At 42.3% G+C, this 13,979-nt stretch overlaps 3 protein-coding genes across 12 annotated transcripts in view; 1 reads left to right on the plus strand and 2 right to left on the minus strand.

The window, feature by feature from the left end:
• The window catches only part of sptan1 (spectrin alpha, non-erythrocytic 1), a 34,670-nt gene extending 34,205 nt beyond the window's left edge, over nucleotides 1-465 (plus strand). For all 9 annotated transcript variants that reach the window (XM_019272178.2, XM_019272179.2, XM_027286553.1 and 6 more), the window contains one exon: nucleotides 19-465. In XM_019272178.2, the coding sequence (XP_019127723.1) occupies nucleotides 19-144 (126 nt within the window). In that variant the 3' untranslated portion in view covers nucleotides 145-465. The remainder of the gene's footprint in view (nucleotides 1-18) is intronic.
• Nucleotides 464-4,851, minus strand: dync2i2 (dynein 2 intermediate chain 2). Of its 2 annotated transcripts, XM_019272186.2 has the most exons (10): nucleotides 4,686-4,851; nucleotides 4,212-4,556; nucleotides 3,716-3,976; nucleotides 2,965-3,074; nucleotides 2,681-2,838; nucleotides 2,439-2,548; nucleotides 2,047-2,217; nucleotides 1,597-1,829; nucleotides 1,335-1,492; nucleotides 464-794 (listed from the first exon to the last, which is right to left on the minus strand). In XM_019272186.2, exons 2-10 carry the CDS (start codon nucleotides 4,287-4,289, stop codon nucleotides 556-558), a joined length of 1,518 nt encoding a protein of 505 aa, XP_019127731.1. In that variant the 5' UTR covers nucleotides 4,290-4,556; nucleotides 4,686-4,851; the 3' UTR covers nucleotides 464-555. The 2 variants fall into 2 exon arrangements, with proteins under 2 accessions (XP_019127731.1, XP_010750289.1); XM_010751987.3 differs by lacking the exon at nucleotides 4,212-4,556.
• A 2,958-nt stretch (nucleotides 4,852-7,809) lies between these two features.
• setb (SET nuclear proto-oncogene b) lies at nucleotides 7,810-13,250 on the minus strand. Its single transcript, XM_010751984.3, has 8 exons — nucleotides 13,016-13,250; nucleotides 10,003-10,060; nucleotides 9,786-9,928; nucleotides 9,511-9,614; nucleotides 9,303-9,416; nucleotides 8,887-9,057; nucleotides 8,252-8,386; nucleotides 7,810-8,144 (listed from the first exon to the last, which is right to left on the minus strand). The coding sequence occupies exons 1-8, from the start codon at nucleotides 13,083-13,085 to the stop codon at nucleotides 8,124-8,126; spliced, it is 816 nt and encodes a 271-aa protein (XP_010750286.1). The 5' UTR covers nucleotides 13,086-13,250; the 3' UTR covers nucleotides 7,810-8,123.
• Nucleotides 13,251-13,979: the final 729 nt, after the last annotated feature.

The raw sequence follows: 13,979 nt of genomic DNA on the forward strand, positions 1-13,979 counted from the left end.
CCCTTCCTTCCTTTTTAGAACCTGACCAAGGAGCAGGCAGATTACTGCCTCTCGCACATGAAACCCTACCTTGACAGCAAGGGCCGCGAGCTGCCGTCGGCTTTCGACTTTGTCGAATTCACCCGCTCGCTCTTCGTCAACTGATCCCTCGCCCACCAGTGACCAATCGGGACGCGTTTTCCCACACACACTTCAACACGAACACATGGCTGAAACTGCATGATTGTGCCACTAGGAATACTCACTAATAATAACTATCTGTACTATTTATCTCGCTCTACCCCTCTAACTCTTTGTGCTTCTCATAATAGCATAGTGGATCTGTCTGCATTTGAATGTGATTGTTTTAGCTGTTTTAGCTTGTGCTTTCGATGAACTTAAGAACCTAATAGTAACAATAACGTTGTAACAACACCTTAACAACTGCAGTGTGCTTTAATAAACGCTACTGGTTAGAACTGGAAACCTCTCCTCTGTTTTTATTTCACTTCCACAGTTGAATGAGAGTCTTTGACGTGACCATTAAAACACAGTTCACACAAATCTTTAGCAGTCTCATCCTGCCACTTGATTGGCTATCTGCTCCAGTTGGCTGCTTTCTTTGGGGCTCTGCTCCGTCAAATCTGCACTCAGCTGCCAAACACCGACTGTCCCGTCCATCTTCCCCACCACCAGGAGGTGAGGGTTCTGACTGTTGAAGGCCAAACAAGTGGCAGCTTGGCCCACGCCCCCCTGCTCGATGGTGGCCGCCGGCCTCTGAGACCTGCGACCCAAATCGAATATCTGGACCTCACCTTAGAGAGAGAGAGAAGCACGGGGCATGAGAATCAACAAATCAACCTCACATACAACTGCTCCAATTACACCACAAGTCATTAAACAAAATCACTGAATGATTTGAGTGTAGTAATGAAGGAGAGGGTGGTGGTGGCGACCTTCACGGGCCTGATTTTAGTTTACTGTATTTAACATGAGGATGACATTAACTACAAAAATAGAGCTAGAGCTTCAACAATTTGTCAATTCAATGATGAGTTAAACCAAGAAATCAGATTAATCGATGATGAATACAATCGTTAGTCGCAACTGTAATTTACACAACCTCACATCACGCTGTACTGTACTACTCTAATATAAAAAAATCCTCCATTTTGTAGTCACCATGTAACCTTGGAGATACAGTATGTGATGCACATACTGATACAACTCACATTTTAGGATGGAGAACCGATAAAGCTACTTCCTGATGATGTAAATCAAGCTTTGAACCTCTAAATGTACCATAAGAACATGTCCTGTACCATCCACACACAAAGCCTTTCATGTTCATGTACCTTGTCCGGTGGCGGCAGCAAACACCAGCGGTCTTGTTGGGGACCACTGCACCTGAAACACGTAGGAGTCTGAAACCCTGAGGGAGAGCAGCGGGTTGGCCTGCAGCAGAGAGTGGAGGTGGGCTAGACCATCAGTCCCTGCACTCACAAACAGGTTCCTGCAGACAACGTGAGACAGGTCAGGTCAGTGCTGAGTCACGTGTAAAACAGCCACTCATCATTTCAGTAATGATCGTGGTCGTGTTAGGTCGATGTTTGTGACCTGTGGAATGGTGAGCAGTGTATGGAGTGGACAGGGCCGCTGCGAGCCCTGAATGAGAAGACAGCCGGGGCTCTTGGCGTCACACTCTGGCCTTCGGAGGGCGCTTCAGCTGGCGTCTGGGAGGAGAAGGAGCATCTGAGCAGCAGGCCGCCCTCGGAGCCCACCAAAAAGGTATCAGAGTCCCAGGGGGACAGAGCCAGGGTGGTGACACCCACAGTGCTGCTGCCTCGGGCCTACAGGCGACACAAAACAACATGAACAGATGAGGAATATGAAGACAGAAAATATGCTTATGTCCAGTCAGATCAGACAGAATTTGATTCATTTGTGTGAAGAATCAGTTGTTCTGTTATTGTTATGCACTAAATATAACATGAAATATCCAGAATATATGTCACTGCTGAACTTGGACAGGTGGTTTTTAGTGTTGTCCTTCAGCCTCAGGCTCACCTTGAAGCTGCTGCTGCTGCTGTGAGGAAGCTGCTGTCGTACTAAAGCGTAGGCAGCGTTCAGGATCAACCTGCCCTGGTCTGAGTCCACCAACCACAGCAGCACCCTTCCTCCTGAACAGGCGCTCAGCACCCCAAACTCTCCTTTCTTCTCCAGAGGCACCCAAGCAACCTGAACACACACACACACACACACATACACAGTTCTTCTTCCCTTCCTCTCAGTAACAAATGAAAATGCTCTGTACAATCACAGACAGATTTCAACAGCAGCCTGCACTGAAGCTGATATTTTGTTCCACGGGAGACTCAAACAGGCCAAATATGGTGTCAGGTGTCAGGCGAATCGTGCTGATTGGATAATAGAAAGCCAAATAGATTGTGTGGACTCACCTGATAAACAGGCTCTCTGTGGCTGTCTGCTGACATCCCACTCTGAACCAGAACAGGGTCCTGAGTCCGACTGGTGTCCCAGACCACCACCTCTCCACTGTACAGACCACCTGCAGGCACAGCAGATACACACACAAACACACACTGAATACTGAACTGTACTCAACAACTGTGTGGCCGCACAGACCAAAACAATATATCTGTAATGACTCAGGTCTGTTGTCATAGTAACTTTGCAGTACCTGCGATGAGGGCAGGCCTGTTGGGGTGACAACATAGCACGGTGACTGCAGTGGGAACATCTATGACCAGATCAGCTTGTTTGGGGTTCAGACCTCGGCGGTCCAGGTTCCACATGCAAACGTACGACCTCTCAGTGCTCCAGTCTCCATCGTCAACCCTGCTCACGAAAACACACACTCACATGTCTGAACCGCTCTGACCACAAAATGATGACAGAAAGGCTTCAACAATTTCTTGATGTTTTCGAATAAAGACTAAAGTGAGGTGAAGAACAGGAACATACCGGCCGTAGGCACAGGCAACAACTGAACCTGTACAACTCCAGGACAGACTGGTTACATTCAGACCTCGCTCTACAGCGCTGGGATGTTGAAGACAATGGAAGCATGAAACCTGCAAGTATGGAACTGTGTCATACGAAGAACTCTAAAAGATCAAAGATCAACCCGTCTACAGTATGTCAGAGAACTGCTCCAAAATATTTAAAGGACTCATAATTTACACTTTTCTGGTGTGTTGTTTTCATCAAAAAGACATTTGTGGTTTTAAATACCAAAAACATCTCTGTAAGTTTCTCATCTCCTCTCTCATACTTCTCTCTGAAGCTTGAGCAACAACAGGGCGTTCATTTTGGCACTGATGACGATGACTGCATAATTGTGACATCATGAAGTCATAACAGCTCATATAAAGGCACAGTTTGTGAATACAGGCTGTGTACATTTCTCTGTGGAGTGTTTTGGTACTGGAGAGCTTTCAGCCGCTCTGCTCCACACCTCTGGAACTCTTTACCCCCCGTCATAAGGAACATCAACTCACTCTCACAATTTAAGTCTGCACTTAAAACCTACCTGTTTAAAATCGCCTTTTCCATCTGATTCAATTGCATTGTCCTATTTGAACCTGTTTTTAATGTTGTATTCTTGTAATTTGATAAACTTTTATGGTTCTTTTTGTTTGCTTCTGTTTCTTTCTACAATATGGGACCTTTAAACATCACGTCATTGATCATTAAGATTCTCCTCCAGCCTTACCAGATTACTATGATCTTCCCAGTTCACCTGGAACCCATCGAAAGCATGGCTCCTGGCATTTCTGACCAGCTCTCTGATAACTATGTCCTCAACCCGCTGCAAGAAATCCTTCAGACCAGGCGGCTCTGGCTCGTCTTGATTTTGTTGGAGGAGCTGCTCTGTCGTCTGGTACTGTGGCTCTGTCTGGGTACTGCCGATGGTGACCAAAGTTGTCTGGACCTCTGCCTCAGCACTGTGCACCATGCTAGTCTGACATCCTCTCTGAAACAGCAGCAGATAGAGGCTGCAATCAGATCAGACTGCAGTCACAATGATCAGACTTTAAGCTCTGTTGTTTACGCGGTGTCAAGTTATTTAGTATCGCTTTTAAACTTGTGGTTGTTACATTTCTGAGGAACACCTGAACGCCACACGTGTCGTTTACTGTGACGTTACATAGACAAACGTACTGTTTCTGTAATATATTAATTGTTCTTTAACTGTAACTCAAACATACCGACTCCTGCACCGACTGCTGAGATTTCCTCCACGTAGACTGGACGCTCACAGAGTCCAGGTCTTCGTCAGCAAACATGGTAACAGTAATGTTTAGCTCACACTCAGGAATATCGTACAATTGTTGAACATTAACTATCTCAACACGCGCTGCGTTCACTGGCGTTGACAGAATGGCAGCTACGTGTAGCTCGGTCAGTTAGCTGCCGTGCTAGCATCAACACGAAGCTAGCGTTACCTTGGTTACGGAGAGAACGTAGAGGCAAGAGAGAAATCCCGCGCTCACTTCCGCTTTGTCTCCAAGACAAACATCCTAGTTGTTTTTGTTCTTTGTTTTAATGTGGACCTGTTGATGTATTATACTTAGAATTACTCAGCAGAATTAATAACGCCATATAATGGATATGGACTATCCGTTTTCACCGTAATTTACGCTGTTTGTTGTAACTGTCAATGAAGTATATTGTGGACGCACCTGTACTTCCGGTAAATTCCCGCCTGTGGACTTCCGTCTCCGACTTGCGAACAAAGATTTAAAACAAAGATTTTTATTTATAAAGATTTTAAGAAGTTTTTTTTATGTATTTTTGTTTAAAACATTCAAACCATGGCTGTACACCAATGACGCTGTAATGTAACCTATGTCGAATGTACGGAAGCCGAGGACGGCCGCGTTTGCATTTATTTATTTTTTAATTCTGCTCTCTCGAGATCTCCATTAATGATCTCGTTTCTCGAGATAATTTATCAAGCCCTTTGTCACAAAGGAACGTGTGTAGACGGTGTAACGGTTGTTTATGTAGGTCTCTGAACTGAGTGACATGTCTGTCTGTCTACTCTTCAGTACTACGGACAGTGACGCACCATTGTCCTCTCATTGAGCCTCGTCATCAGCACACTGGTGATCCAGGAGGACATCAACTCCTCTGTCACTATCTGAATATGAAGATTGATGAGAACAAGACATATATGATTACTGTAAGACCCAGAGCTCAGCAGATGAGCGTTTGTGCTGTCACATGATGAGACTAATTTAGTGTTTGTTTTACAGGTGACAGACTGACACTGAGATAATGCCAACAGTGTGTAAAGCTGTCTTTAAAGCAAAAAGCATTTGCTTTGAAGAATTTATATTTTGTTTACCACAGTATTCCATGTTATTTCGCAGTTTTGATGTCTTCAGTTAAACCTTTGGACTGGTCTCTATGTGCAGTGCAGAAAAGTAAGCTTAGCTACTTTCAAAAATAAAAATTAAGAATCACCCTCAGAACATATTTTTCTATTGATATACAAGAACGCGTGTGTGTGTGTGTGTGTGTTGTGTACATAAAGCCTGATGTGCATCCATGATTATTTTTCAGCTTGAGCTCATCTTTGCAGTGAGGACTTCAGAGCAGAAATACTCCTTGTCTTCATCAATGACTTTATTTTTATTGCTGTCAAACTGATCTGTCTCGTGTGTCCGTGGTGCTCTCTTACTGTGTGGCTCATGTATTTTGTGTAGTGTAGACCCCGAAGAGAAGGGTTACTACGAATACTCGAACTCAAACACATAAACAACAACACATAAACCCTTAGGTGTGGTGTATATTCAGCACTTCAATGAAACAGAGGGAGTATTTATATAGAAGAGCTTCAGCATCAATGACCCCAAAGTGAATTTTGTTTAAATGTAAAGACCTGTCTCTTTTACAGAACTGTTTGGGGCAAACTCTATCTTTAAAACAAAGATCTTAATCCAACCTAGGAGCACACTAATTAAAAAAAATAACAACACTTAAAATATTTTTTAAACCTGAGACAGCCCAACGCTTTCAAATCCACTGGCATGTGTGGGCTATTTAACAGTGGGACACATGTGAACAGTAATAATCAAGTCATATTAGAGCAGCAGTTCTCAAACTGGCATGGCGGCCCCCCTGTGGAGACTAACTAAGCTGAATAAATCTGATTCATATCGAGGAAACAAAGAGCTTGCTAATGCCATCATGCTGACTTTTTAACTTGGATCCTTTCCAATAGTTGCTTCTCCAATGAGCAATCACAATAATTGTGAGGTATTGTGGGGTGGGGGGTGGGGGGCTGCCACAAAGTTTCAAAACCACTGCATTAGAGAGCCAGCTGCACCAAACACACTGTACAGTTAGTCTGTTTAAAACTGATCAGATTTTAAATGTCTGAGCACAAAATACACCCGTCTGTTTCCTCGTGTCTACAGATTAGGGTTGCAAAGGGGTGGAAAATTTCTGGTACTTTCTATGGGAATTATGAAAATTTATAGGAATTAAATGGAATTTGGGGGCAATTTAATAATTATGGGTAAGCTAGCATAATGATGAATGGCCATTAACATGACGCTTGTTACCACATATTTAGCAAATAACTTACCAGCTAGCCATCTACTGTATGAACACATTTTGATGTGCTATTTGCAAGTCAAACATTAATACCATACATCAAATATATTTACCCCTTATCATTAAAACTTTACTTCACTTTATGTAGTCCACAGGCTCAAATGTGTGTGGCTTGTGGCAGTGTGCTGTTTGGATGTGATTGAGCAATAGCAGATATTCAAGTGTACCTGCATGAAATCTGGTTGTTTTATGATTTATGAAGATTATGCTGAAATATATTTAAGTTCCCTGTTAAGGGACAACTTTCAATTTTGCAAATTCCCAGGTTATTCCTGGTTTTTCCCCATGGAAAGTTTCCAACTTTGAAATTTTCTGGAATTTTGCAACCCTACTACAGATACATTCACTTTTACAACTAAAAGCACTGTATGCTGTCTTTAACCTCTGGACTGACATAATGGCAGTAACTATGTAATAACAAGCATGTTCAACAACTGCAAACTGAAATGCCCAAACGTGATGGAACTACTCAAACATCATGTATACATTTATTTATTGTAATAAAGCAACTGGTACACTTAATTTAATGTGAATAGGTTTCCAGCGGAATAGGAGAAAAGCTGCAGACTCCAGAGGACTCTACAGAAAGACTTCTTTCTCCCAGCTCAAAATGTTAAGCCAAGCTCAAAATTAGACTTTTAGGTTGTTTGTTTTTTATAAAAAAAATGTACATTTCAAACTTTGTTGTGGATGCCTGAAAAACAAGATCATGAAAATTTCTTTAACAGACGTCCAGAGTTGTGTCAAAGCCCCGCTGCCCCACCATAACCTCCCCATTAAACTGTGTACAATTAACCACCGTCTTACCAAGATACACGTATATCCCAAAAACATTTACAATGGTTGAAAGGAACAAGCTGGTGCTTTCAATCAGTTCCATTAGTACAATAAGTCACAAAGGAAAATGCAACTTCTAATAGGCCTTAGTACCCCCACCACTGGATATATTACAATGTACATTTTATATATATATATATATATATATATATATATATATTATATAATATATATTATATCTTATATATATATATATATATATAGTGGCTAAGGATGCTATGATTAAGTTATCACTGCACCATGGCTTGTCTGAATTTAACTCACTTAAACTTTAACAGAAACTCATATTTTACATAGAAATTGCTATTGTACGTATTTTAAATCTACGTAGGATGACGTGCAGAATGCTACAAATTTTTTTTATTCTTTTGCATGTCTTTGGGAGATGTAGAGAAACAATGACAAGGTGAGACTTCGAGAGCAACACCCCCACCCAACCGCACCCAATGTAGACCTGCTGAGTATGAAGGGGGTTTTAGACATGGCGTTGTGGACAGGCCGTGGCTGCAGAGGAAGAGGACGGACACGCTGACGACACACAGGATTTTTTTTTTTTTTTTTTTACAAACCCCCCACCCCCAAAACAAACTAAATATTTTGCTCCCGTGGGTTATAGGATGATCACAGAAGGACTGGGGGAAAGGTGTTGGCCGAAACATTTAATCGTCCTCACCATCATCCTGAAAGAAAGAAAGTTCAGGAGACAAATGACTTAGATAAACGGGACAGGAAGTGTCTTCATCCAATTTATTCAACACTGCAGACTTTGATAAGTATGCATTCGTACCTCTCCGTCCTCTCCATCTCCATCCTCATCTTCATCTTCACCTTCCTCTTCCTCCCCCTCGTCGATATCTTCCAGACCCTCCTCCTCATCGTCGTCATCATCGCCATCACCTTCCTCATCCTCCATGTCAGGGACCTGGAGAACATTCAGACATTACGCACCCTCACCTGGCTCGAGTCACCTTCACTGCAGCACTACACTCAACACCTCACAACAGAGCCAGACAGATACAAGACTTTTGTGATACAAATTGATACAAATATCAATATTTGAGCTGAATATGGTGACATTTTAAAATCAAACGTTTTCAGAGAATTATTTAAATGTGGTTCTTCTAACCACAACAGATGTGAGAGGGACATTTTACAGCTTAAACATACTCAGTGCAGTGTTATAAGAGTTCTGACATTTGAAAGGGTTTTATTTGAAAAGAAATGTAAATATTTTAAATTTAGCTCAGATCAATCCACTCAGTCAATCATAGCCGTATGGAGGGCTGTAACAGCCGAGTACAGCCTTTCCCTGACACTGAGCTAATGACGCATCCAGATACCAACACATTGTCTAGTTCTAGCTGATGGGCAGGTCCAACAGTTAACGGTACATGGTAACCATGGTGACGGTGAGAAGCTTACCAAGTAGTACTGAAGCGGGTTAGGCCAGATGTCGTCCTTGATCACTTCTCCCAGCTCGTCGGCTCCTGCGTCTGAGTGGTCGGTGAACCAGGTGAAGAAGCTCTCGGGCTCCTCGTGCTGCCTTTTCTTCCCTGCTTTGTTTGGCGTCTGGCCTGTACGCTTTGTCAGGTCCTGGCCAGAAAAATGTGTTCAAGGTTATTAAGTGTATTGATGAGAACTGTGAACACTGTTCCATCTTCAGAAGCATGAAAACATCTAGAGAGAACAACAGAGTACAAACAATGGAAAATGTAGCACTAAAGTGAGATTAAATGTAGCTGACTTTTTAATTCAATGTATTCCCACCTTTAAAAAAAATAAATAAATACAAAAAAAATCATATGGTCATAAACAAGCCACAAACAATACAAACCAACCTTTCCAGCCTTCCATTTGATTTCGGTTGATTTGGAAACAGGATCTCCGCTCTCGTTCACATTAAACTCTTTTGAGAGGGCTTTGTTCTCAAAGTACGGATTCTCATCAAAGTACTGCAAGAAACAAACAAACATCTGTGTCACATGTCTGTCACTTTTTGGCATGATGTTTACAATGTATAAGTACGAAGTAATCCTGACAACTCACAAAATCTATTCTATATCCAGACTTGATATCCTCGAACTCTGTGACTTCCACCCTCGACAGGTAATGAAGCGCTTCCTCGTCCTCCTCCCCCAGAAGTGCTGAAACTACAGGACACAGAGGCGAGCACACACTCTGTGAGCAGCTAATCATGACCAGAACATTTCAAAGCAAATAAACTGAGGCAATAATAATTTCTGTTCTAAAATAAGTCAGTTCTAACAGTTAGAGGCACCACATCTGCACATACTGACTAATACAATCAAAGATAAGTTTACCTTGTGGATGGTTGACGAATGTTGTGACCCAGAAGTTGGGGATTTTGGCTATGAGTTCTGATCGCTTCTGGAAGAATGGCTGGCGTAATTTGTTGTACTTCTGCTCTACTTTTAAAATTTCTTCACTTGCCTGTTCGTTCAGTCTGCGGACAAAGAAGACAATATAAGAAAACTGTGCATGCCGTATTCATTTTTCACAAACAGGATTCAAACTCACCTGTCAATTTCATTCTGTACTTCATCGATGTGTTCAATTGCTTCCTGTTGTTCTTTTTCTGAAGGAGAAAGGAAAAAACATTTTAAGACACATAAAATACACACACTGCCAAAAACAACAAATATGGCTGCACTTAAATGTTAAGGTAACAGTTTCGGTGAAACCATGTCTAGGAGAAAATAATTGGCTAATTAAAGTATTTAAATAAAACTAAATGATGTTGTGCAATGATCCTGACATGAAGTCAGAGCAGCTGGAGAAAATCATTGGTTTGGACTTATTTGGACAGCCGGCATGACGAGTCATTGATGGGATGACAGATTCAGAAACAAACTGAAGACTGAGTCACTGTGGTAGGAGCTTCATCTGTAGGGACATCCTTACGTGATCGCTAGAGTTAGGACCTCTGGTTATCTGCCGTGTTGCGGGAACATTGCGGTGGGATTTTTGTTTGTTTTCTATGGATATCAAAATTTTCCCTGCACGTGTGAGAAAGGAACTGAATGCCTTTAAACAAACACATTTTACATCAAGGAAAAACGACAGCAGTGCTCTATAAAATGCCGTTTAATATGGGTTCTTCAGGATTTTTTTTTTTTGGCCTTTTCAAGCTTTTATTTGACAGAGACAGCTGAAGAGTGACAGGAATGTGTGGAGAGAAAGAGAGATGGGGAATGACACGCGAGAAAGAGCCGCAGGTCAGATTCGAACCCTGAGCCGCCGCTGCAAGGACTGAGCCTTTGTACATGGGGCGGCTGAGCTAAACGACACCCCGATTCTTCAGGATTCCTTATAACCTGGTAGCTTATATAATAAACTTGTACTGAGGTCCTAATTATTTTTTAATACCAATTTAAATATGTTTCATGGTTAAGTCTTGTATTCACCCATTTTAGGATCATCTTTAGCATTTCGTGTTAACATGACATGCATGAATTATGCACAACAATTACTAGGGATGCACCGAAAATTCGGCCACCGAAAATTTTTGGGCTGAAAATGGCCCAAAAGTGCATTTCGGCTTTCGGTGAAGTGGCCGAATAGTGGCGTGACGCAATTGATGCAATGAAACAACGTGCGCGGTGATCTGGCCAGGGTTGCTGATTCTTTTCTCATTCACCCACTATGAACCCACGATGCAAAAACACAGGCAAGAAATACATCATACACTGCTCTTTAGAGAAGCTATATACTTCTCGTTACATAACGGCGTCTCACATGCGAGGTGCGTTCAATGACCGTCGGAATGACTATGATGCCTTCATGAACGTGGGAAAAATGGAAATTAACCGGAAATATATTAAAACTAAATAGTATTCCTTTCAAATTAACAGTGATTAAAACATGGGCTTTCTAACAGTATAAATGAAATAATTATACTAACTGGAAATTCTACTGGAATATTTGAAGGATATTAAACATGTCTACAAATTTATTCTAGGCTATTTATGCAATAGTAAAAAAATAAATAAATAAATAAATAAATAAATAATAGTGAAAAGGTTTCGGTATTCGGCCAACCATTTATTTTTTATTTGGTTTCGGCCGAAAATTTTCATTTCGGTGCATCCCTAATAATTACTATGATTGGTTAGCTGGCCTTCTTCTAAGAGTCTGATTAACTAGCCAATATGGGCTTAGAGCAGTTATATATGTTAACTCACTCAGCTCCACAGTGTGTCCACCAGAGAGCAACAGAAACAAGTTCATTTTAATTTGCCAAATATACAGTGCACTCAATATTTTGGGCAGGAATGCTACATTCACTTTTGTCAGCTGCTTAATTGACTCAAATATGACAGTTGGATCAGTCTGAAAAACGGCTACACCGTCTGCCAGTAACACTCCACACAAACGTCACTATTTGTGAGTATATATGGGATTAAACAGATAGTTACCTCACATAGACGTTATGTGTTTAAAGCAGTCAGCTGTAACCAGGCAACACCTGCAGCTCAGGACCACTTCATACATTTAATTTATTTGTTTATTAGAATAAAGTTGAAATATTCTCTATGTGAACCCACACCGTGTATATCTCACTGCTCTCACGTACAAGACATTCAAAAAGTATTTTGTCATTTCAGTAAAGCAGTCAGAGTCTCGTTCATTTCTCCGCTGCATGTGTGCTCTATTAAATAACGCGGGACGAGTTTGGTCGCTGTGTGTGTGTGTGTGTGTGTGTGTCGTGGATCACAGCAGACAGACCCCCTCTCTGCCTCCCGCAGTCTGGAGCTTCCTGTTGCTTGCTAAAGGCGGCCTGGTTTGAATGAGAGGCTTAACGACGTCTCGGTGGGAAATGCCATCTGCTCCACACAGATACGAACACAGCGCGAGCTCCACCGGAGCCTCTCCACGCGCGTACCAGCACATACAACCGTCTACGGTGTGCCGCCTCGCGGCCACGTTACAGTTGCCTGGACTATTAACACGCGCTTGTTTACATTTGTCCGAGCTGCTGACTCGCGCACAAAGTCAAGCCTGCGAGCACGCTTACGTTAGAGTGAACGTTATCGGTGTCGGCCTTTATTGACTGACGGTGAGCGGGACACAGTGAATGTTGCACTTGCTAATACCGTGGGAAACAACCGTCCGCGTAGCTGCAGACACAGACGTGCATGCGGAACTCGCGGCTGCACGCGGGGTCACCATTCCCTCCCCGCAGCGAGCCTCTCAGTGTGTCTGCACAGACAATGAGTGCACGCCGTGCTGCATGCAACGCAAACACCGGCCTCCTTCATGCGAACAAGTAGCTAATGTAAGCTAATGGCTAGCCGAGCTCTCACGCTGGCTAAACTGTTAGCCTGTTTCAGCATGCTACATTGTGTGCTACAGCAGCGCTTCACCACACTGCTCAATGTTCTACGCAGAAAAAGACAAATTAAGCTGTCCGTCCATAAACGGATATCATTTCAACTCGACTCTGGACAACAAACTCCTGTGCTCATAACAAAATGACGATAAACAAATGAAAATGGCGTTGGACAGGATAACCGCCATTCCTTAACGTTACCGGAGGTCTCGTCCGCTCCGTCATGGTTTGAATTCTCCTTCCTACTGACTTTCGCCGATGAGGCCGACATGGTTATCGTTCACCGTGACACTTTTGACCAGATGGATGTCCCGGGTGGTTTCGAACTCTTTCCTGGAAGATAAAAGTTACTTCCACCTTCCACAGAGTGCGTGTCTTCAGCCCACGGTGAGGAGAAATGAGCGCAGCTCCGCACGCTTGTTTCTCTCTGTGGCGCTCGGTCGCTGAACATTTTTATGGTGCTCTATTGCCCCCATCTGGCTGGAGTGTAGCACTGCAAACTAAAGCGGTACAGCTCTAATCTGTATGTTTTCTTTTATTGATATACTATATAGGAATATGCTATATAGTCTCACAAAGCATATTTGTATACATTTTGCCAAACTATGCCAGATGTAGAAACAGAAAAGCTGGCGCCTTTGGGCTGAAACAATGGAAAATCTAAATGGAAAGCTCTATTATTGTAAATCACTGACCAAACAATACCAGATAACATTACGTGTTATGGACATTTTACAGTGTATGCTGATTTCAAACCACACCGTTGCTTTTATCTGTTTTAATGGCAAAATAACTCTCTAATCAGGGTTCATTCCCTCATTCTTTACCCAGCTGCTTTATTATGTTGGCTTCAGAGCCACCAAGCAAAATAAATGATTCCAAAAATGTCACACCTCCTCTTTTATTCTGTACAATGGATATGAGATCAAACAGAACCAGCTCTCTTGTTGCATTGACTCTGTTGTCTATAGTATAGCATCATGTTTTAATGATTTCTTTTCCCGTTTTATTTTAAGAGGCATAGTTGAGACTAACAAACTTTTGAGGGGAACTGAATTATATAAAGCAGTTTGGCATTTACAAATATCATGTGCATATTATCATTAGCCATAGGTTATGTAGCATCCACATGCTACTGAACAGATCTAAATGAGGGGCACAGAGA

Source organism: Larimichthys crocea, chromosome I, assembly GCF_000972845.2.
Source record: "Larimichthys crocea isolate SSNF chromosome I, L_crocea_2.0, whole genome shotgun sequence".
NCBI classification, from domain to species: Eukaryota; Metazoa; Chordata; class Actinopteri; family Sciaenidae; genus Larimichthys; species Larimichthys crocea.